Here is a 21,982-nt window from a genome sequence, read left to right on the forward strand (position 1 = left end):
GTTGCAAGGGTCGCCTACCCCAGGAGCCGGGCTTGCTAAGTAGGCGCGTTCTAAAAGAGCTACCGGCTAATGAAAACATCCTAAGGATTCTCACCGTGACTTCATCAAATCAGCCGACCGGTGCAACCGGTTACTCTATTCGAACATATCCATTGCACTCAGTTAAACATGTTTTGTTCCAGCAAATGATATTTTGTTCTATGTCTGAACGGAAATCACTTTTTGTCATTAAAAAATTGCGTCATTTAATATCGGAACAAGAATAGCCAGAACATTAAACAATACAATGCAGTACAGTAAATAAGTCAATGTCATAATTAAACAAAAATAATACCCGAAAAAGGTGACGCATTATAGATGTTTAATCTCAAATTAAAATGTACCTAATTGCAATTAAAAATTAAATGCTGTAAATAATATATATATTTATTTATGTGCCATTTTTATTAGTAGTATTTTCAGTAGTGTTTTTAAAATTGCAGTTAAAAAGATTGAATGATGCAATTATTGCACAGTGGTACTTTAAAAATATATTAAAATACAATAAAGAAAATTAATTTTGTGCGTGATATTAAGATTTGATGGGAAAAGTTGCTAAATACTTGATGGTGGCTTACCTTGCTGTAGAATTGCTCCATACATGTACCAAAAGCAGTTTTCAAACTTGAACAAGCCTCCTTTCATTTTTTTGCTTCTGATGTTGGCATAACGCGAACTTTTTTTATTTACATAATACAGTACAACAGCCATCAAAGGTACCATGATTATTATCAGAAACCATACCTATTGAAAAAATATTTCTAGACAATGTTGTTATAAAATAAAACATGTGTTAAAACTTATGCAATTTGGATGCTTAATTTTTACTGAGGAATGTGTAGTATTTTTTGACTACGAATTCAGTTTTTTGTTGTAAATAATCCTTGAAATTGTGTTACTTGAAAATATTTTGTTATAGAAAGAACTTAATAACAAATAAAAACTTCAGATTGAAAAAAAAAATTTCAGAAATATGGAGCTTCGTATCTACCAAAATACAACGAAGAACTAAGCAAAAGTTTTCTAAATTTGTTTTTAGAGGTCAGTCTTCAGAGTAGTAATTTGGAAATATTTCAAGCAGCCGATATTTTTTTGGTAAATTTAACTCTTAACATACCTAGATAATTAACAGTATAAATACTGTTTGAACACGGATTGTAAGGAAAGACAAACATCCGTTTTACAGCCGGAAATGGACGAATCTATTATTTTTTAGCGATGCCAGCTTTTGCAGAAGCAGAGTCTCATTCAAATGAGCGGAATATCGGCATCAAATTTTTACTTTCCCCCCTCATTCAGATAGATTAGTCTTGTCGGGACGTTTGAAAATTCCATACAATCCGTGATCGGACAGTAACACGTATTCTTATTCTTCTTCGCTGGTGCTACAGCCTGTTGCAGGCCAAGACCGTCTCTTGAAGTGTTTCCCACCTAACACTATCCCCTGCAATGGCCCCCATCGGTTCACTCCTACTACCTTTAAGTCCTTTTCTATCCCATCCAGCCATCTGACAGGGGGTCTCCCTTTTCGGCGTTTTCCTTCAATGTTGGAGAAGGTGACTCTTTTAATAACACGTATTACTTCAAATTACTTAAAACTAGATGAAGAGACACAAAACGGGAGAAAAAACAAAACCGGATGATAAAATTTTCATTACAGGAAGTCTGTACGCGTACTTTTAACTGAAACCTCTGATGTTAAAATAAAATTTTAACAGAATGAGTTGAACTTGTCGAATACTAGAAAAAAGATTGACCTGTGTTGCTCTTTTTAAACTCTTTTTCAATACCCATTTTGTTATTATTTATCTTCTAATTATTATTCTTTCTAATTAAAAGCAGGTAAACATCAGAGTCCCCAACAACTAACGATATATTTTACAGAGAAATGGGAGAATGCTTCTTTATTTGAACTTAACGTCGTTAACTAGAGAAGAAAATTCAATAATTAAAACTCCTGCATCGGAAATTTCGGCTTTATTCTTCTTAACACTTGATTAAAAAATTTCCTTCATTTGAAACAAAAGCGTTAAAATTTCCTCTTTTCATTTACTTTTGATTCATTGTTTTCGTAATAAGTTTATAGAAACCCGACTAAAAGGGATATTTTCTTGCTAATAAAATTATTGTTTTAAAATTAACCTCTAATGAAATTGAGAATACATTTTCCCCTTCTCTGTACAGACAATATCAAAGGTCACATAATTTTTACTGTGCTTCCTTGAGTCTGAGTTTTAAATGAATTTTACAGGTGTGTTTTTGTAAAGATTATGGGGTTCAACCACAAACTCGACGAAATAACTCACATGATTTCGAAATGGTCTGAGGAATATCAAATTTCTTGGTGGTTCTCTTGGTTTCTGAACAAGGATAGCTGAACTTGTTGTCATGACTGGATCTGAGAAATCCAACACCTTATTTCGGCCTTTAGTTATGCCCAGAAAGGGTATCAAATCCGCACTCTGAAATATAAAATTGAGTATTTTTGTAAAAATGTATACCTTATTACCAATGAAAGAAAATTAAAAAACTTGTCTATGAGTACAAAGTTTTACACCTCATACCCATGTTTCATTGTTTGATTTGAACAATTTTTCGTTCACATTTGAACAGTTCAAAAGAATTAACATTCACGCCTACTAGGAAATTTAAGATAGATAAATATAGAACATAAATTAACTAGCAGATTTTCTTCACACAAACTAAAACCATTTGGCGTAAAATTTGTTAGTAAAAAGATGTTTTAATTCGTTTATTTCAAAAAAAGTTTTTTAACGATTAAAAAAAATAAATTTTAATGTGTGCCTTTACGGTAGAGTTTAAAGCTTTTTTTTTTTTTTTTGAACGCTTAAAAATCTGAAGATATTTCGAATCTGTTTTTAGTTTTTTGTTTAATTAAATAAAAAATAAGTTATTTATAGAAAGAGAAATTCTATTTCCCGTAGACTTAACGTTGACAACAGTTAAAGATAATTTTACTTTGTATAGAAAATGATTATTGTTTTTTATTTTTTAAAATTATTTTTATTTATTTATTTATTTATTTATTATTTATTGATTTATTTTTATTTATTTATTTATTTTTTTTATTTTATTTTATTTTATTTTTTTTTTGAATTCTGTAACTTACTTGATTTATTTGTAGCAACGGGAAAAAAATAAAATTCGAAGTGCTCTTTTTTTTTGCCAAAAAAATTGTGGGTCCTGGTCTTTTCCATAAGTTTCTTCCAATTGGATCTATTTTTCGCTTGACTTCTCCAATTTGGGGATTTAGTAGTTTTGAAGTCTTTTTCCAAGCAATCCAGCCATCGAAATTTTGGTCTTCCTCTCGGACGTTTGCCAGTTGGTCTTGTATTTAGAATCTTAAGTGGGATGGATTCAGGGGACATGCGAATGACATATCCTGTCCATCTCATTCTTTGCAATTTGATGTATTTTACTACGTCTATAGGACTACAGTAGACGGAATCAATAGAAGACTGGTCGCTATATGCTTAAAATAGTTTATATCTCTTGCCTCAATATCTAGGCAGCTTTTTTATACTTTTTTTCGTTTTCAGTACTCACTCTATCTAGTAACATGCCAACAGCTCCGCTCCATTCTCCGTTGTCCATCAGTACTCCCCATTCATTGTCATCTGGTGAAAGAACTTGATACCTAAAAGACAGCGAATTCCATGACTGAAGGAAATTTAACTTGAAAGTTCAAGCAATATACCAACAGCCCTATCGTGACATCCAGAGACTACATTTTCGCCTTTGTCATCAGTCTGAAATAGTTAATAACCGAGATGGAGGCAGACGTCCTCCTGTTGAAGTTGAGAACTAACTTGGCCGTTTTTGATAGAGCTACTTAATCTAAAAACAGATACGTATATACTATATATATATATATATGAATATTTATTTATTAACTTTCTTTTAATTTTTCAAAACTAACCTTTCCGTTTTACTTCTAATTAAAAAACTAATTTGGACTATTATCTTTCCTTAATGGTGTGAGGTGAGGAGGGGTGATATTCCGTGTACCATCCAGGTGCAGTGGTTACATATCCAAATTAAAAAATAGTTGTTTTGTCTATTTTTTGAGAGAAATCCTGAAAGTGAAAACGTTAACGTCACTGAACAAAGAGGTTTTACCCAACACGTTCAGTGATTGAAAAATGTACTCCACGATTTCATTTTATTGATATTTAATTTAATCCTCCCGTACTCGCGTCAAAATGAGTGACCTGAGAACCATGAGAATTTTTATCCAGAAACATTTTTTCATCAAAACATGTTTTAAATGTTTTTTAGTTGAAAATATTTCATTAACTATATGTTTTAAACATCCCACGTGAGATACAACATAATAACACTTGTTGAAACAAAATATTCGATGAAACAAAATAAAGCAAAAAGTTTTTTCTTTTCTTCATAGTGTGAGTACTTTGCTCACGACGCGAGTTCAAGAGGGTTAAGTAGTCAAGAGGGTTTTCACGAATTTATTTCCAATTTCATATTTTATAAGCCATATGAGGCAATGAGAAGAAAAGAATGTAAACGAAAATTTTCAAGGTATGACCGTGCGGAGTTCAAACCCTAGGTAGGATTTCATTGAAGCGTTTATCTAAATCATTTTGTATTGCAGTACCTACCGGGACAATTGGTACCATCTCTAGTCCCAAAACACATTGGAGTTTCTTCTACCATTTGTAGGGGAATGTAAGGAAAAGTGAAATAGTTAAGATAACTTACCTTTCTCAAAATAAACAAATTGGAAATTTTTATGAAAATTACAGTACACAAAGAAACAATGTATTCTTCTTTACTAATAATAAAGCTGAAAGTCTCTCTGTCTGGATGTCCGGAGGATGTCTGGATGTCTGTAGGATGTCTGTATATCTGTGACGCGCATAGCGCCTAAACCGTTCCGCCGATTTTCATGAAATTTGGCACAAAGTTAGTTTGTAGGATGGGGGTGTGCACCTCGAAGCGATTTTTCGAAAATTCGAATTTGTTCTTTCTCTATTTCAATTTTAAGAACATTTTCTGGAGCAAAATTATCATAAGATGGACGAGTAAATTACGAAATTGTCATGACGTGGAATGGGAGAGCGAATGCATAGCCAACTGGCGAGAAATTCATCATCCATTATTTGTAAATATACAGGCGGTCCAAATGACCTTTTAATTTTCTACTACGGGCAAAGCCTTGCGGGTACCACTAGTTCACAATAAACTTGCATTCAGATACTTTTATTTTTGGCAGTAAATTTGCACCTTCAAAAAAACAAATTGTCACTTGTGTTTTTCAAGAGGCAAAATGAAAAATTAATATTGTTCTAATGCAATATGTTCTATTTGACTGCGAAAAATATTTTTGACCAAGTAAATGAGTAAACAAAGAATGAATGAATAAATAATGAAACCATAAATTAATGAAGGAGTAGGAAAATAAGAGAAGGAATGAATATATAAGTGAGTTATTAAGTGAAAGAATAATTAACGAATTAATTAATAAATGAATACGTAAGTGATATGAATACTAATCACAACATTTAAAATAAAAATAAACTGAATATTAAATAAATATTGCGCCGAATATTAGCAGAGCTCAATTAATAATTAAAATATTAATGACAAGAACTTAACCATTTTATAATAAAAAAAATAATTTTTGACTTATAACAAAATACTATAGTATGAGTATTAGTTTTTGAAAACTTTTAGCATATGTTTTGATCTTCAGAGATAAATGTTTCTCAACAGAAATAGACTACATGTGTTACTGCATTGTTAAAACATTGCCAGATAGGTGATGCCAAAAATAGAATAAATATTTCACCATTTGTTGTTTTTTTTTTCTTCGTTATTTTACTTTGCACTACATTTCCCTACTAGTTATCTCCAAAGTTTTAATTTGGCAGTTACACCCCTTTGCTTCTAGGTGCTTAATAGTGCTTCATATGTTATTTTTATTATTATTAAACTAGTATTCCGAGTCCCATCTTGCATATTTCATGAGTTGCTTCATTTAGTGAACATACATAGCCACTTACTTTTCTGGAATTACAGAAAAAAAATTATGATTCTCTTTCGCAGGGGGTGGTGTCCCCATTTTTTTACACCGCCCACCTAGGGAAGGAAAAAACCTCTTTATGCGTGCAAAAAACGAATTTGAGTCTATTAAAACAAAATGATTGAATACCTCAAGAAAGAAAAATGAATAAAAATATTTTATTATTTTAGAGGTTATTAAAACTTTGAAGAAATTCCCATTTTTGAGTTCAAAACTTGGGATGATTTGAACAAAAACGTGAGCCAACGGAAAAAAGATATTTTTGTTGTATTGCCATCTATTGTTGTTCATTAAACTTAAAAGAAAAGGGCTCAAGTGATTTTAATTTTAAAAAAAATAGGGAAAAAAAAGTGAAAATTTTATAAATTGATGGTTTTGCGGGTGAGCACCGGCACCGCAAGGTAATCCTAATAAGGCTTTAAACTAAATGATATTGTGTGACGGAGAAAGAAAAAGTAGTGGAGTTGGACAACTTCATACAGCTCCTTAATGTTAAGATTACTGTCTGACCACGGATTGTATGGAAAGTCAAACATCCGTTTTACATTCGGAAATGGACCAATCTATTATTTTTTTTTACCGATGTCAGCTTTTGCAGAAGCAGAGTCTCATTCAAAGGAGCGGAATACGCGCATCAAATTTTTACCTTTCCCTTATTCACATAGATTCGTCTTATCTGGACGTTTGAAAATTCCATGCAGTCCGTGGTTGGACAGTTGTTTATGTAAGTCACAGAATTATTCATGTGTATCGAAATACCTGCCTGAATTTCAATTTCTTCATAAGAAATTCGAATAATTTTACGACGGCTCCTTGTTCGCTGTCATCTCTTTGTCTTTCAGATGGAAATGTGTAAGGTGGGGCCTAGAAAAAGAAAGTAATTTTGTAATTAAAGCGCCTTAATGTTTAGGTTTAGTTTATCGTGTGTTTTTTATTTCCATTGTTTATTCATTCAGCAAGAAGTCCAATTTTTAATAATGTAATATAAATTTTTTGCAAGTAACGGTCTTAGTGATAACTTATATTTTTTGTTATTTTTCCAATTTGAACTAAAGTATTTGTTTATGCAATATATTGACAGCCCAGTTATGATATCAAGTCATCAAGAGACTAGTTTCGACATTATTAAGGACTCATCAGTATGGAATAGTCAATAACTTAGCTGGAGGCAGATGTCATCTCATTAAAGCTGAGATTACCACAAAACTGGTAGCTAATTGAGCACTCCAGCGAGAGACTGCAAACAATGGTGCGGTCCAACTCAAAAATGAAGGTAAAAACGTAAGTAATAAGCTGTAAGTTACCGCCCTTAAGCCAGAGCTAAGGCAGAACTACATGCAATGTATCGCAGCCCCGTTATGATATCCAGAGACCAGTTTGTTGGCACTCTCAGCTTCAATAAGATGACACCTGCCTCCAGCACGGTCATTCACTATTCCAGACTGATGAGGAAATAATAAGGACGAAATTGCAGTCTCTGGATACCATGAACAGTGTGTAACACGTAGTTCTGCCTTGGCCCGACCTAAGAGCGGTAACTTACTGCTTAATATATTTGTTGCAGTAAATATGGAGGTAAATTATTATGCTTGAGAAAAACGCTGGCAAATACTAAAAACTAAGGAATACGTTATTTCGTAACCAATAACGAGTTCGATACTTTGAACCACAATTCTCTTCCAAAAATTTATGCGTTACAAGCGAGGAATTCGCTTTAGCTCTAAAATTCGGTACTCACGGAAAAACTCGCATAATAGTCATTTCGCGTAAGTCGAATCGCGCTGCAACGAGAGTACACTCTACTAAGAAACTTACTACTCTGGGTAGGGAAATGGCAGTATCTACAAATTATTTTTGACCTGCCCTTGGCAGTTTAGTATTTTAGTGCAATCATCTTTTGTTGAACTGATCCGTGAAATTTTAAAACAAATCAACGAAGTTTTGCTATAAAACCTTATGTTCTCTAACCTTAGAGCAGGTATTATAAATGGAGGGAGCAAGTCCAATCATTGGCTTAGCAAAAGCTTGGGCAACGATCTCAAGTCACGTGACTTAACAATGGTTGAATAACGAATGGTTGACACGTTGAAACTAGCGAAAGAAACCTGATTTCTTCCACTGCTTCGCTTTAAAATCTATCACGTGATTTGGTGTCTTTGTTTCACTCTTCTCAATGTCTCTAGCACAGCGATTCCCAAGGTGGGTTCCGCGGAACCCTTGGGGTCCGATTCATGCTTTACGTTTTGAGTTGGAGTGCCCACAAAAAAATCGGTCAAAAACATGCAGACACAAACAGATAGCTTCGAAAAATAGTTTAAGTAGGTTGGGAACAAATTAAATATGAAAAAGTTCCCGAAACCAATAGTTTTTTCTTTATAGAAAAAGTAATTATGATAGCGAATGATTATCATTTTTCATTTGACTTCCAGATCCTTTGCAATTTGTTTTAGGAGTTCCTTGAAGTATAAGTGAAGCACTAAGGGTTTCGTGGCTCAAAAAGTTTGGGAACCGTTGGGCGCAGTTCCAGCATACTACAGACATAGATTTTTGAGAAGCGAGTAACAGAAAGCATGTATGGAGAAAGTTGACTTGCCAGAGGTTTAAAACTCTTAATACTCGTACATTTTGTTTCATTTGACATCTTACAAAATTTGTAAAATTAATAATGTATGAAATGTATTCGTTCGTTTTCTGGAAATAAACCATATAACTATATACATCTCAGATTACATATCATGATACTCAACATGCGCAAATGTTATTCGACATGTAACAATTTCGATCATAAATTTTCACACACCTGTTTCTCGCCTTTTTTTTTACTTGAAATCAGTTTTACAATACTTATTGAAACGCTGTTTAAGTCTGTGTAATTATGAATAGTAGATCTAAAACAAAACAAAAAAACTGCTACGCTGCAGACTGTTTTAAAACGTATAGGAACTTGATTTTTTTTTCTTTTTTTTACATATCGCATGCTATATGTAATAACTTTCCATAAGACAATCATGGAAATTACATATTTGGAAGTACTTTGATGCTATGCAATCACAGAACGCTCTTTTAAAATACAACCCAGTTGACAGAAAAAAAGAATTTTCCGAAGTAAAATGCAACCAAACTACTTTTTAGCCTACTTTCCGAGTAAAAGTCAGAAAAAGAAAAAAAAAGCATGAAAGAAGGCTTAATGCATCTTAAAAATACCGCAAAAAACAAAAAAAAGTCAAAAATAAATAAAATAATTAAATAAATATCGAAAAATTAAAAATTGGAAAGTAGGGTAATGAGATGGGAAAAAATGTCTGTCGGTCTGTCTGTCCCCCTCTAATAACTTTTGAATGAATAGTCCGATTCGAACAAACTTTTTTTGTTCGAAAGATCTCGGCAAAGACACCTCATTCCCGTATTTCACTTTTTGATTTGAACTATATTTTGTTCAACAGTTCAAAAAAACCTAACATTAGCGTCTACGGGGAAATTCAAGGCAATTCTGAACTGTGAGGCGAATTTGCTTCAAACAAACTTTGTAGGAAAAAGCTTTTGATGAAAAACTTATAGAATATCTTTTTGATTTGAACAATTTTCCGTTCAATTTTGAACAGTTCAAATCCCTTAACATTAGCGCCTACGGAGAAACCGAAAGTCAATGTAGATTCGTACTTAAAGGCGGATTTATTTCAAGGAAATTTTGCTGAAAATAGCTCTTGAGGCCAGACTCCGACTCCGAGAATTTAGGGGCACCTGACTCCGAATCCGATTTCCCGACTTCGACTCTGACTTCGTAGCTTTGGCAAAAAATTATACACGAAGGACAAATGACTGACTCCGATTCTTCGATATTCGTCTCCGACTCCTTTATCCCAAAATGAGATTGACTCCGACTCCGACTCCGCAGCTATGGTTTTAACTGTGAAATAATTATTGTTAATATGACTTGCTTTTATTTTCACGCTAAAGTTTTTATTTAGGTATTCAGTTTTCGGCGAACAAACTCGAAGTCATTTATGTTTCTATATAAAGATATGCGCAGACGATTTTTTTTTTTTTTTTTTTTTTTTTTTTGACAATGAAAAATGTTTCTTTAAGTTGACATTTTATTGTTTTTATTTATTTTGGTAAGTGCATCAATTCATTTAAAAAAATATTTTTGGCAACAGGGGAAAAAGAAACGATATTTTTTTTTTTTTTTGATATGATGTATTTATTTTAACAAGCTTATTAATTTCAATTATTATTTTTTCGTTTTGAAAGCTGTTAAAGAATTTTTTAAGGGAAAAAAGTGCATTAGCTGCTTTGTTTAAAAGGTGCTGCTATTTTATTTGTTCGTTTTTTTTTTTTTTTTTTTTTTACGCATCTGCATCCAATTTTTTTAGATGTGTGAGGAATATTTTATTCCTAGAAATTAGCTTAAAATATTTAAAAAATATGGTTGAAACAATTTGCGATTTTAGCTATTTTTGAGAATATTGATCATGTATTAGAAAGTAGTATGGGTATACGGGAAAGTAGGCTCGTATAGTTCTAGATGGAACTTCTTGTTTCATTTTGGTTGCGTTTATTTTAAGTTGCTAATTTAAAGAATAACCTGCTAATTGAAAAAAGAATTATCTGAAGTGAAATGCAACCAAACTACTTTTTGTATTGCATGACACAAGCATGGTTTAATTTCTTTCTTCTTCAGTAAGTGAGCAATAGCTTGTCCTTTTCTCATCAAAGAGTGAAAGTATGCTTACATAAGGAATGGCCAGTTTGAAAATCCTATTCTCAAATAAAAGTCTTGCTTCAATTGTTTCGCCGAGATACTTAAATCTAGGATTGGCACTGGCTCTCCACTGGGCTATGGTCCGGAAGATCTCTCTTTTGGAATCCACAGGAATGTTGCGAAGCAAGTCATATTGCAGCGTATCCGCCAACACACCTATGTCCATCATGAATTTCTATATATTTGTAGAGGAAAGAATTTTCAAAAAATCACATCAAAATGTTTATTGAATAATCGTTAATTTATAGCTAAAAAAATTAAGGATTTTTTTTTTTTTTTAATATTGAGAAATTTTGGCCGCGGTCAAATAAGCCAACCTAGCTCACCGGACATTACGAAAAAATTCTATTAAAGCCGTAGGTTAACCGGGCGTACCAGGAATTGTAGAAGTACCGTCTGTCCACTAACTATACGGAATTGGCAACCATCCAGTTTTGAATGTCACTCCGCGTAATTAAGAGGCTAACTTCCATCAGCAAAAACTGACAATCCTGAAAACTAATAGATTCGTCCATTTCTATCTGCAAACTGGATGTTTACCTTTCCATCTCATCGGTGGTCAAACTGTATATCTAATAACTTCACTGGTCACTTGACCAGTCGTTTCCAGAGTCACCGCATCTTAAGCAAAGAGTAACTTCAGAATTGTTGAATGATATATTTAGTGGTGTACAGAGTTGCCAATTGATTTATAAATGAAAAATAAAGAGCGGAAAATTGATATTATATAACCTTGCCATTTTTTGAAGCCAAATATCCTTAAAAATGTGAAGCGGTGTAACGTTAACTCACATTTTTCAAAGTTACCCAAAATGAAAACCCAATACATAATTATAAAATACTTACCAGTACCAAATTACGAAATGAGTTCTCTTCCATGAGATTAGACTCATTGAAACTGGAACATTTCCCTGCCTCTGACTGCTTTTTATGGGACCAGATAATATTGGAAGATTCAACAACGCTCCACACGGCTGCAGACACGTACACTTCCTCTCGGCTTAGGTATGGTACCTGAGATCATAGTAGGGTTTATAATCATCAAATGCAAGGATAGAGATTTTCAAAAAACAATTTAATTTACACACATCAAATTGTATGTAAATTACAGACAAATCAGACATGGGATTGGGAAGTAATTTACTACTTTTACCGCGTGTAAGAAGTAATTTGTTACCTTTATCGCGTCATGAGTTGCAGTGTAGCAATCGTAATGGTTCATGTTAAAAGGTAAAGAGTTGTAGAAGAAATTGTAGCCCGTAAAGGCTCTTGAGCCATTATACACGAAAACCAAAAAATGATGAATCGAATACAAAACCGAAAAAATAACAGATTACTCTAAAAGGAAATTTTTAAGTTAACAATTACATTGAAGTTAGCTGAGGTATACGTTAGGTTCTTAATTGCATTACAGCAAATAACTTTATAATGTAGATTGCAAGGACTCACTTTCAACTGCAGAAAGTTGCAAAACTAATAATACTTGATTAAAACAACTTCATCTTATAAGGCGCTTCCTCCCCTTCCCCCCAAGGCGCTGTTGGCATCAATTGTTCTTGAATTTAATTCTAACGAAATCAAAGGAAATTAGATCTATCTAAATCAGTTTTTCCGAACCCCAAGATGTTTGAGAAAACACTCAGTCTAGAAGTGAATTATCAGGTACGTCTTATCACTTGTAACCTAGATGAAGGGTAATTAATTGCAACAGTTTTTCAAAAACAGTTATTATCCTCATATATATAATAGCCGATGATCGAATAACGCTGACGTCACCAACAATGAAACTCGCGACACGGCATGATAATTTGATAGTATTTTTTTGGTAATGTTTGACATGCTGGGAGTTACTTTATTTTGACAAGGCCGAACTGGATTCGGTAACTTAACTGTTTTACTGGTAAGAATGCCATTTTAATGGAATGAAGAAACGAAAAAGTGGTCAACATCTTAACGCTATCTACTGGAGTTTAAGGTTGATCCAATGGAGTTAGGGTTAAAATTTCCACTATCAAAATATCGCCAAACAGGCAAGTGCTTCGTTCAAATGTAGAAACGATTTTCACCCGTCATACCATGACGGGCGATTTTCTAGTTTATTAAGAAACTTATAATTAGCAGTGAAATTACGTGATCACTGACTGCAGACTGTTTGTGCGATGACCTAGCCATGAAACAAATGATCACTTGGCATAATGTTGTTAAATGCTCGTTTTCAACGTGAGAAAAAAATTGTTACGGTTGTGTTACAGTAAGTTCCAATAATTATACTGTCAAAGATAATGCAATGCATATCTGATAATCACCAGGACAAATATTTTTACTTAAACCTGTTCATCGAAATGGCAGGAAAATATTATTTTATAAATAATCACTAAACTGTCGGCTGGTGTCGTGATGGAATGGTGCTGGCCTTCCACGCCTCGGACCCGGGTCCACCTAACCTGAGGTGTACAGTCGGTGGATTCGCATCCCAAGATGCAGAAAATCATCAGCGCCCACGTCGCATGACTATGCGGCATGTAAAAGATCCCTTAGGTATTCGTTTCGCTTTGAATGCTCTCGGCAAAATTAAATTCCTAGAGCAGTTTTGCATCGAAGAGAGCCCAGGTGCCTCTATCTGGTGGAAACTGGGCTTCAAAACTACTTATGTCATGCATTAGCGCCTTAATGGCGTCACATAAAAGACTGATGCCTTAATTACCTTCCATTTCCAACGCTTATCGTCATCGGTGTCTGAGTCATTCTGTACCACGCCGAGCAAAATGGAAGAAAAGGATTGGCTCACTTGTCTTTTGAGCAACAGCATCTGCAAATCAAGTGCATACTGAACTCTTTGAGGTTCATCGATCTCTGGATTGACAGCTTCCCATCCATCATTGACAATTAAAAAGTAAATATTGGAGTCCAATAAATGTTGCTCGTACATCTAGAATGAAAATCACTATCAGTGACTATTTCATGGACTTATATTTCCCTCAATGCAAAATAAAGTCACATTTTCGTAATCCATTTATGCAACACAGTGAAACCTCGATTTTACGTTTCTCAAGGGACTGGGTTAAAAAAAACGAAAAATGCGGGAAAACATAAAATACGGGAAAGATACGGAAAGTACAAATCAAATAGAGAAAACTAAAGTTTGTGAAGATGACTCTGTATCTATATTTTACGGAAAGAACATTACTTATCATTTTAGAACATTTTAACACATTTAGTTGCGTATCCGGGTGTTTAGGTTGAAAATAGTTCGTAATAGAGCACTGTTTTTTTAATCATTGAGTTCAAAGTAAAGCTTGTATCTTCTAGGATTGAAATTTATTATAAAATATACTGCTTATTTTATAACATTTTTTTTTCCTTTCCAGGGAAAACGTAAAATGCGGAAAATTCACATTTAAGAAACTTACAATCCGGGTAAAATCAACGTTATTAGTACACGGAAAAACTGAGACCTGATGAAAAAACGTGAAATGCGGGAACATCGTTTATTTGGGGGACGTAAAATCGGAGTTCACTGTAATTAATGATACCAAATGACAGGGAAGACATTTATTGTAAAATTATCAACTGTACCACCGTAGCAATATTTAATAGAAAAAGGGACGAGTTTCGCACACGTAATAAAAGAAAAATATATTGCCTGCATCCTTGTCAATTCAGGTCAATTAGGAGTAATTATGGCCACAATTCAATTAGGTGGCCACTTCTGACTTCTTTATTTTCAACTTTTGCATGACTCCTTAAAAAATTAATTTATTTTCATGGTTTTGAGAGATTGATTTCTTGACTCTTTAAAAGAATTGAGTTAGTTAAAAGTGTGGCTATATTTACGCCACCAAAAAATCACAAAAAAATGAAACTTTGGGGTAGTTCTGACCACGCGTGTTTTATAAACACTGGTTGTTCTTTTTTTTTTTCTAAAAGTGTTTTAATGGAGCAATTTTTAAGTTCACTATGGCTTTGGTAATTTTCCTGTAACCTTTTTTGAAATAGGCTAAAACTTAAGATCCAGGCCTAAAGTTTTTCTTCTAGTGTCAGACAGTTTCCTGGATCTTTTGATTCCAAAGCCGTATGTGGTATGTCCTACATTTCAGTCTCCCTAGTGTCTGGATCAGAAGATGATCATATAGCTAAAGATCGCTTCACTTAACTTTTGATTTCAGGATTCTCTCTTTCTTCTTTTTACTTCTCTTCATATTTTTTTTTCTTTCTTCCGTTTCTAGAGTTTTACTTGTCCTATTTACTTGTCCACCTTTAGGTTTTCTCAATTTGATAAACTTTCTTTCTTGTAGTCTCATTTCTTTTTAAGATATCGCTTTTTCATCTTTTTCCATCTTTTCCAAGACGTTTTTTGTCGTTAATATTTCTCCATACCTTTCTGAATTTGGAATTGCTTTAACTTGTTAATTAGTGTTTGAATACTTTTATTCATTTTCTTTCGATTTTTTACTATTAAATGGGGTTATAATTACCCTACTCTGGTTTCAAAAAGAGGGATAGTTGTAACAATGTACTTTAAGGTACTAAACTTAAATACAAACAGAAAATTATTATCAGAAGTAGAAAAATCCATCATGGGCTTGGTCATGTGCGAATTTGCGCTTATTACAAAATTTATATTTAGATAGTTTGAACTAACTTGTGTCAAAATTGTGTTTCGATGATTTGTATATTCTTTTAGAAACGTTTCAACATTCGATTCCATACTTATGAATCAACACAAAGTTAGGCTCAAAAATCAAAGCAAAAAGAGAAGAAACTGAATTGTGTTGTTTACATATATCGTCACGAAACATAAACTTACACGCGAATTTTCAGGTTTTCATTCGTCAAAAACGGTAAATTACTGACTTTTTAGTATATGTCTAACAGACATTGTGAGCTTAGTGAAAACTCAACGAAAAAACAGAATTACCTTGTCTAAAAGAAGTTTTAGTTCTGAATAATCTGCAAGGGCGATGACAGTTAACGCATCTTGTCCACGCCTAACCATGTCCATTCGACGGCTTATTTTCCATACGTTTCGTTCAAAAAGCAGGTATGAATAACGAATTCTTCTTCTGGTTAATTCTGAAAGCAATGATTTGACTGTTGCATGGTTTTCTGAAAAAGGATTTCAATTTATAATAAGTCAGATAGTAATGAGAATTGTATTTAAAAATACGTAAACTGCTTGCTACTTTTTTGAAGTTAACAGTATTTTCAAACACAGTAAATCTGATAGCTGATAGCGATAGCTTCTTCGTTTCCCGGCGTTGCATGTTCTACCTCGAAAATAAAAGTTGGGATAAAAGTGACACGTGTTCAACAATAAGGCTTTAAAAAAAAAAATTCTGTTAAAATTTCCCTTCCACGTGTAGAAAAAAGCAATTTTATGGCTCAAAATGCAATTTAGACTCTTCTTTGATTTTATTATTTTTTTATTTTTAATTTCAAAAATTTAATCATTGTTGTTAATAGGCGTGTGCATTCCGTTTCACAGCTTTTTTTGGCGAAAATCTTTCATGGCAGTCGCAGTCCATAAGGGAGAGCGAAAATACCCCTAGGTGAATTCCTGAGCATCAAAGGACCTCAGTGTCAAATGTGACAAACTTCAACGTAACTTGGAATTGTATAAGACACCCCGTTTCCCTTCCCCCTCCCCCCCCCCGTGTTAATTCTTGAACGACATAGGACCTCTGATCCAGATCCGACGTAAACTGTGGATTTGTACAAGGAACACACACACATGCAGCCGTTTAAGCCAGCATTAAAATTTCAGAAGTCTGAACTTACCAAACTCGAAGGAAAGCACATTTTAGAAACATGAATTCAAGTACGTTTTGTGAAAAGGATTTGTTTGGATAATTTTAAGTGCAGAATCTTATAAAAAGTTCATTAAATTTAAGGTGAACTGTGTTGACTATAAAAAAATATACTATTGTGTCTGAATTCCTCTATAGTTGAAGAAAAACGACTAAACGTACAAGAACCAAACACCTGTCACTTAAAAGAAGTAACACAAAAAAAAAAAAAATAGTTAAATAACCTGTTTGAAATATTACGTAAAAAATAATTATACAAAATTTAACATATTTTGAATAAGTAAAATATTTTAAATATTTTTATTCGTTTAATATGTAGGGGAACTTGGGGCAAAGTGAAATGGTTAATGTGACTGAATTTTTTCAAAATAAACAAATCGAAAATTTATTTTGAAAACTACAGTACATGGAGAAAGAACACTGTATTTTGTAATAAAACTTGTGTTGAAACAGTATTTTTTATTTTTGGCAGTAAATTTGAGTCTCCAAAAGAAAGTAGAAAATTTTCACTTTTTTTATGGTGAGTGAAAAATAAAAGTGAAATACAAAATATTTTTCTCATGAAATATTTTTTATTCGATTATAAAACATATTTTTGACCAAAACAATCAGTAAATAAAACGTTGAACGAATAAATGAAAAGATAATGAAGCAATAACCGAATAATTAAATGAATAAATCCATTAATATTGAAGAAAAATAAATGAGCGAGTAAAAGAATGAACGAATGAGAAAATAAGTGAATGAATATATATATATATATATATATATATATATATAATATATATATATATATATATATATATATATATATATATATATATATATATATATATATATATATATATATATATATAAGTGAATTATATATACTAAATGAAGGAATGCAAATGATTGAATTAATAAATGAAAACGTAAGTAATTTATATTAAATGATTGAGTGAGTAAATGAAACACACACACACTATTTCACTTTGCCCAATACGCCCTTGATTAATTGTATAATTTTTTTAAATACAAATGAGCTCAATATTGACTAAATTTTTGTTGCATTGAATATTAGAAGTTTTAATTAATATTTAAAATGTTAACAACAAGAACTTTATCATTTTATAGCAACAAAAATAGTTTTTGACTTACAACAAAATATTACAATATGAGTATCAATTTTTAAAATTTGCCTGTATTAGCAAATGCTTTAATCTTCGGCGGTATTTCTTTCTTGACTGGAACAAACTACACTTGGTACTATATAGTTAAAGTAATATCAGATAGGTTGAGCTAAAATCAGAGTAAATATTTCACCTTTTCACTTTGCCCCGCTATTTCACTTTGCCCCATGTTCCCCTACTTTGAAAAGTTATGCATCAAAAAACCCTATTCTTTTGATAAAACAATTTGAAAGAAATAGCAGAAAAGTTAATGATCATATGGAAAAGCTTTGGAATATTGAGATTATATTTCTCAATGTGATCAATACTCTGTAAATGTGTTTTCTCCTTTACGACTCTAGAATGGCAGAGATGCGATTTTTCAGTCATAGTTCAAATTCCGAATACAAGTTCATATTTAGGGGAAAAGAGATAACTGCGCATGTTTACATTTTGATAAGCAGTGTCACCATTTTTGCAGACTATTATTAATAATAATTGTTTAAATATAATTAATCCAGGATTGTAAAAGTAAAAACATTTTTTAAATATTTTCCGAACAGGCACATAGCTGTATATTAAAAAATTGCTGCAGTTTATAAATACGAATATTGAACATGTCTTTGACACATTGTTAAGGCTTTTTTTTTTATTCGAATAAATACTAAAAATAGAACTAACTTGGTTCATATTTAATTCCCTTAAATCCAAAATCATCTCATGATTAGATTAATTAAACAAATCTAAGAACATAAAAAAGGTGGTGCAAAGTTCATAAGTGTTGGAGCTTTTGGTTAATTTTGAGGAGTTCAATCTAACAATATTGTAAGAAACTAATGATGGCGTAGCAACAGTCAATGAAATTATTGAAACATCATGACGTAGAGGATGAATTTCATAATCGAAGCTTAAAATTTCAAACTAAAATTGAAATAGATCAGTGCTTTAGTTTCCAGTAGATTAAAATATTACTGGAGTAGCATTGTTATTGTTAAACAAATTTATTGAATATTATTGCATTTATGCAAGAAAAATCATTAAAAAGTTAAAGCCCAACGGTTGGGAATATTTTGGTACTTGAGATTTTGTTACTGTTGAGATTATGTAAGAAATTATATGCTCCGCGTGGTTACATTGCGTAACACTTGACAGGGATCCCAATATTAATAACTGGGATCTCCATAATTGTGTAATGGGGCTTTCCGCGATTGCCTACTGCGCAGCTACATGAGAGCACCTGAGTTCATATGGCTATAGACAGTCATGAAGGCATGACTGCAAAAAAACCTCCTGACCGAATAGCGGAACAACTTTATGGCATATCTTTTGACCGCTATTCGGGAAAAAGGGCAACTTGGCTGCCTATCATGTATATTGTGAGTAGAAAAATAAATTAGTTTGTGTGTGTTGTGAACATTTTCTCTTCAATTCTCTCCCTCTCCAAAATTTGATTTATGGAAAATGTGACAAAGAAGAAAGGGCGAAAATCCTCTTCTATAGATTATACTTTATTATCGCTGCCTCCGAAATTACTTCGTGACTTAGGTTTATATCAAGATAACCGCTATGATCTCGCTAACCTAGTGAAACCCAAATATGGAAAATGGGGTTGTTTCCTTCAGTCAAAAGTACTACTTTTAGTCACTGAAGTTGATAGAATGAGCTAAAAAAATAACATGGACCCAGAAAATACTTTCATTTTTCCCAACAGTTGTTTTTTAATTAATTTTTTAAAATGTCCGATTTTTCAAGCAAGGAGTGGTCTTTATGACGTCACAAATGATGCACTTTGGCACATTCCCCTGGCGCGCTGAATGTTCACGCTTGCTGTCTACTGCATTTCCAGACAATGATAATTTAGAAGCGAATTAAATATTGCGCTCTACGCTTGCTATCAACCATATCGTTGCCACTACATATGAGTAAGGAAGCGAATTAAGTATTGCGCTCTGCGCTAATGGCAACAGTAAATGGCAGTTCATCATTCGTGATGTCATGCGCAGAAGCGTTAAAAATAAAATTGAGTCTGCACACCGATTAAAATACTTTTTTAAAAATAGTAAACTTTGTCAAATTATTTTAAAAATGGTCAAAACCTATGTTTTTAAGCGTGCTCTTTCAGAAAAAAATGCCTTTAAAATTTCGAAAACGGCCGCGTTAAATATTATACTAAAAATATACATGTATACATGTGACATGAATGCATGTGACAAAATGATAGTCACATGTATTCGAAGGACCAGATTTCACCAGGACCTAGGCGACACATTTCGGTTGCTTGGAGGTTTGATTTTAGGGGCCACTACAATACCGGACCACGTTACCTTAACCCCGCCTCAAATGATATTTTCTTATGCTGTAATAGATAAGGAGTCCTCCACAAATAATGTCACGGTTTAAGCGAGGGGGGGGGGGAATCATGAAATTGTGAATTGTTAGTTTGCGAAAAGGGGGAGGAATAGGGTAACAAGAGGTGGATATCAGATATTTTTTAAAAAACAATTTGTTTAGTGTAATATAAAGTGCCATGTGACAAGCAGAAGGAGTACGATGAAGTGTAATACTTTGTGACAGATGAGTTAATTCAGGTATCGCACACCTAGTACAACACTGCCACATCTGCAAAAACTCCTTTTCGAGAAAAATCAATTTAAATGTAATGTGCCTTAGCTTAAATTCTCATAGTAACACACTGACGTATCTCAAAAATAAGGTTAAAAAACATTTTTCGTTTGTGGCTGTCTTGCATTTTAATGGAACTAATAAAATGCACCAGGACATGTATACAGGGTGTCCGTTTTAACCTGCAAGACCTTTATTTTCGCAACCGTTAGTCCTAGATGCAATTGCAAAAGTGTTCAAAATCAGATGCAGAGCTAAGATATTGAAAGTTTGAAGTGAAAATAAAAATAAGTCAAAAATACAAAATTTAACTTTTTATACGGGCCCCAGGTCCCCTAACGTATAATTAGGGAAATAATCTCCATTGAAAAATAATTCCAACACAAAATATTCGAAATTAGTATGACCAATATTCACCGAGATATGAAACGCAGCGTTTTGTAACTTACTCCACTTCTCACTCGCTGTCAATAACACCTTTTTGGGGGAAATATAGCAGTTAACAAGTGTTAAAAAGTATATGTGTTCATAGAGTGTGGATTTTCAAACTATTCGAGGTTTTGTAGTGTGCTTTTGCGTATCACGGCATAACATTTGCATTTATTTTGAATAGCAATGAAAAATATAAAATACCTTGTTTTTCTTACTTTGACAACCTGTCATTCTTCTGAAAATGCGATAAGATCCAATCTCATCTTCTGTATGGTCCCTTAAAACTTTGAACTGGAATATCTCCTTGCGTTTTGGTCTCAAAAATGTCAAGTTTTTTGTGTCAGTAATAGTTTTCAATGGAGATTATTTCCCTACATATAATTTAGGGGACCTAGAGTCCGTGTAAAAAGCTAAATTTTGTATTTTTTGACTCATTTTTATTTTCGCTTCAAACTTTCAATAACTTAACTCTGCATCTGATTTTGAACAATTTTGCACTTGGAAGTATACATCTAGTACTAACGGTTGCAAAAATAAAGGTCTTGCAGGTTGAAACGGAACACCCTGTATATGAATGCATTGAAAATTTTAATCCAACTGCCCCATACGAAGAAATGAAATGAATCGTTATATTTTTAAAGAACGTTAGCTGTATAGAAAGAAATATTGTTATAAAACCAATATTTCCGAATTTGCGGACATCCTGTATAACTCAAAATAGACAATTTTTGACTTGTGGCGGTGTTGTATTTATTAGCTGTGCGATATGTTGAAAAATGTGTGCCATCATGTGTGACAGCCTCTAGTAGCTGTGAACATGTTTTTCTTCACTCTATTCTTTGCACTTACCGTAATTGACGTCATGTAGGACCACTATATCTGCATTCCTTTGACGCTCCTGCACTACATCTGCAATGGCTTGAGTAACGTCTGATCGTGGGACTCTGTCCAGTCGGATGGGGAGCTTGCTGACGCGGCATCGGTCAATATTCACTGCAAAGTGCAGGATTTCATTGGAAGAGCTCTGTAGGGCCAGCTTTTTCATTAAGTCACAAGACGTAGCGGAGAACAGCACCTCGAAATCTTCATCCGAATGGCATACACC

General features: G+C 33.1%; 1 protein-coding gene across 1 annotated transcript in view; it reads right to left on the bottom strand.

Moving 5' to 3' along the window:
- The window catches only part of LOC129223197 (uncharacterized), a 55,871-nt gene that overhangs the window by 30,537 nt on the left and 3,352 nt on the right, over nt 1-21,982 (bottom strand). The window contains exons 2-10 of the mRNA XM_054857764.1: nt 21,727-21,981; nt 15,784-15,971; nt 13,570-13,794; nt 11,712-11,879; nt 10,837-11,040; nt 6,867-6,967; nt 3,607-3,697; nt 2,334-2,501; nt 618-783 (exon numbers count right to left, since the gene is read on the bottom strand). Of these exons, the coding sequence (XP_054713739.1) occupies nt 618-783; nt 2,334-2,501; nt 3,607-3,697; nt 6,867-6,967; nt 10,837-11,040; nt 11,712-11,879; nt 13,570-13,794; nt 15,784-15,971; nt 21,727-21,981 (1,566 nt within the window). The remainder of the gene's footprint in view (nt 1-617; nt 784-2,333; nt 2,502-3,606; nt 3,698-6,866; nt 6,968-10,836; nt 11,041-11,711; nt 11,880-13,569; nt 13,795-15,783; nt 15,972-21,726; nt 21,982) is intronic.

The sequence above is a fragment of the Uloborus diversus genome, chromosome 5 (genome assembly GCF_026930045.1).
Source record: "Uloborus diversus isolate 005 chromosome 5, Udiv.v.3.1, whole genome shotgun sequence".
Lineage (NCBI taxonomy): Eukaryota > Metazoa > Arthropoda > Arachnida > Araneae > Uloboridae > Uloborus > Uloborus diversus.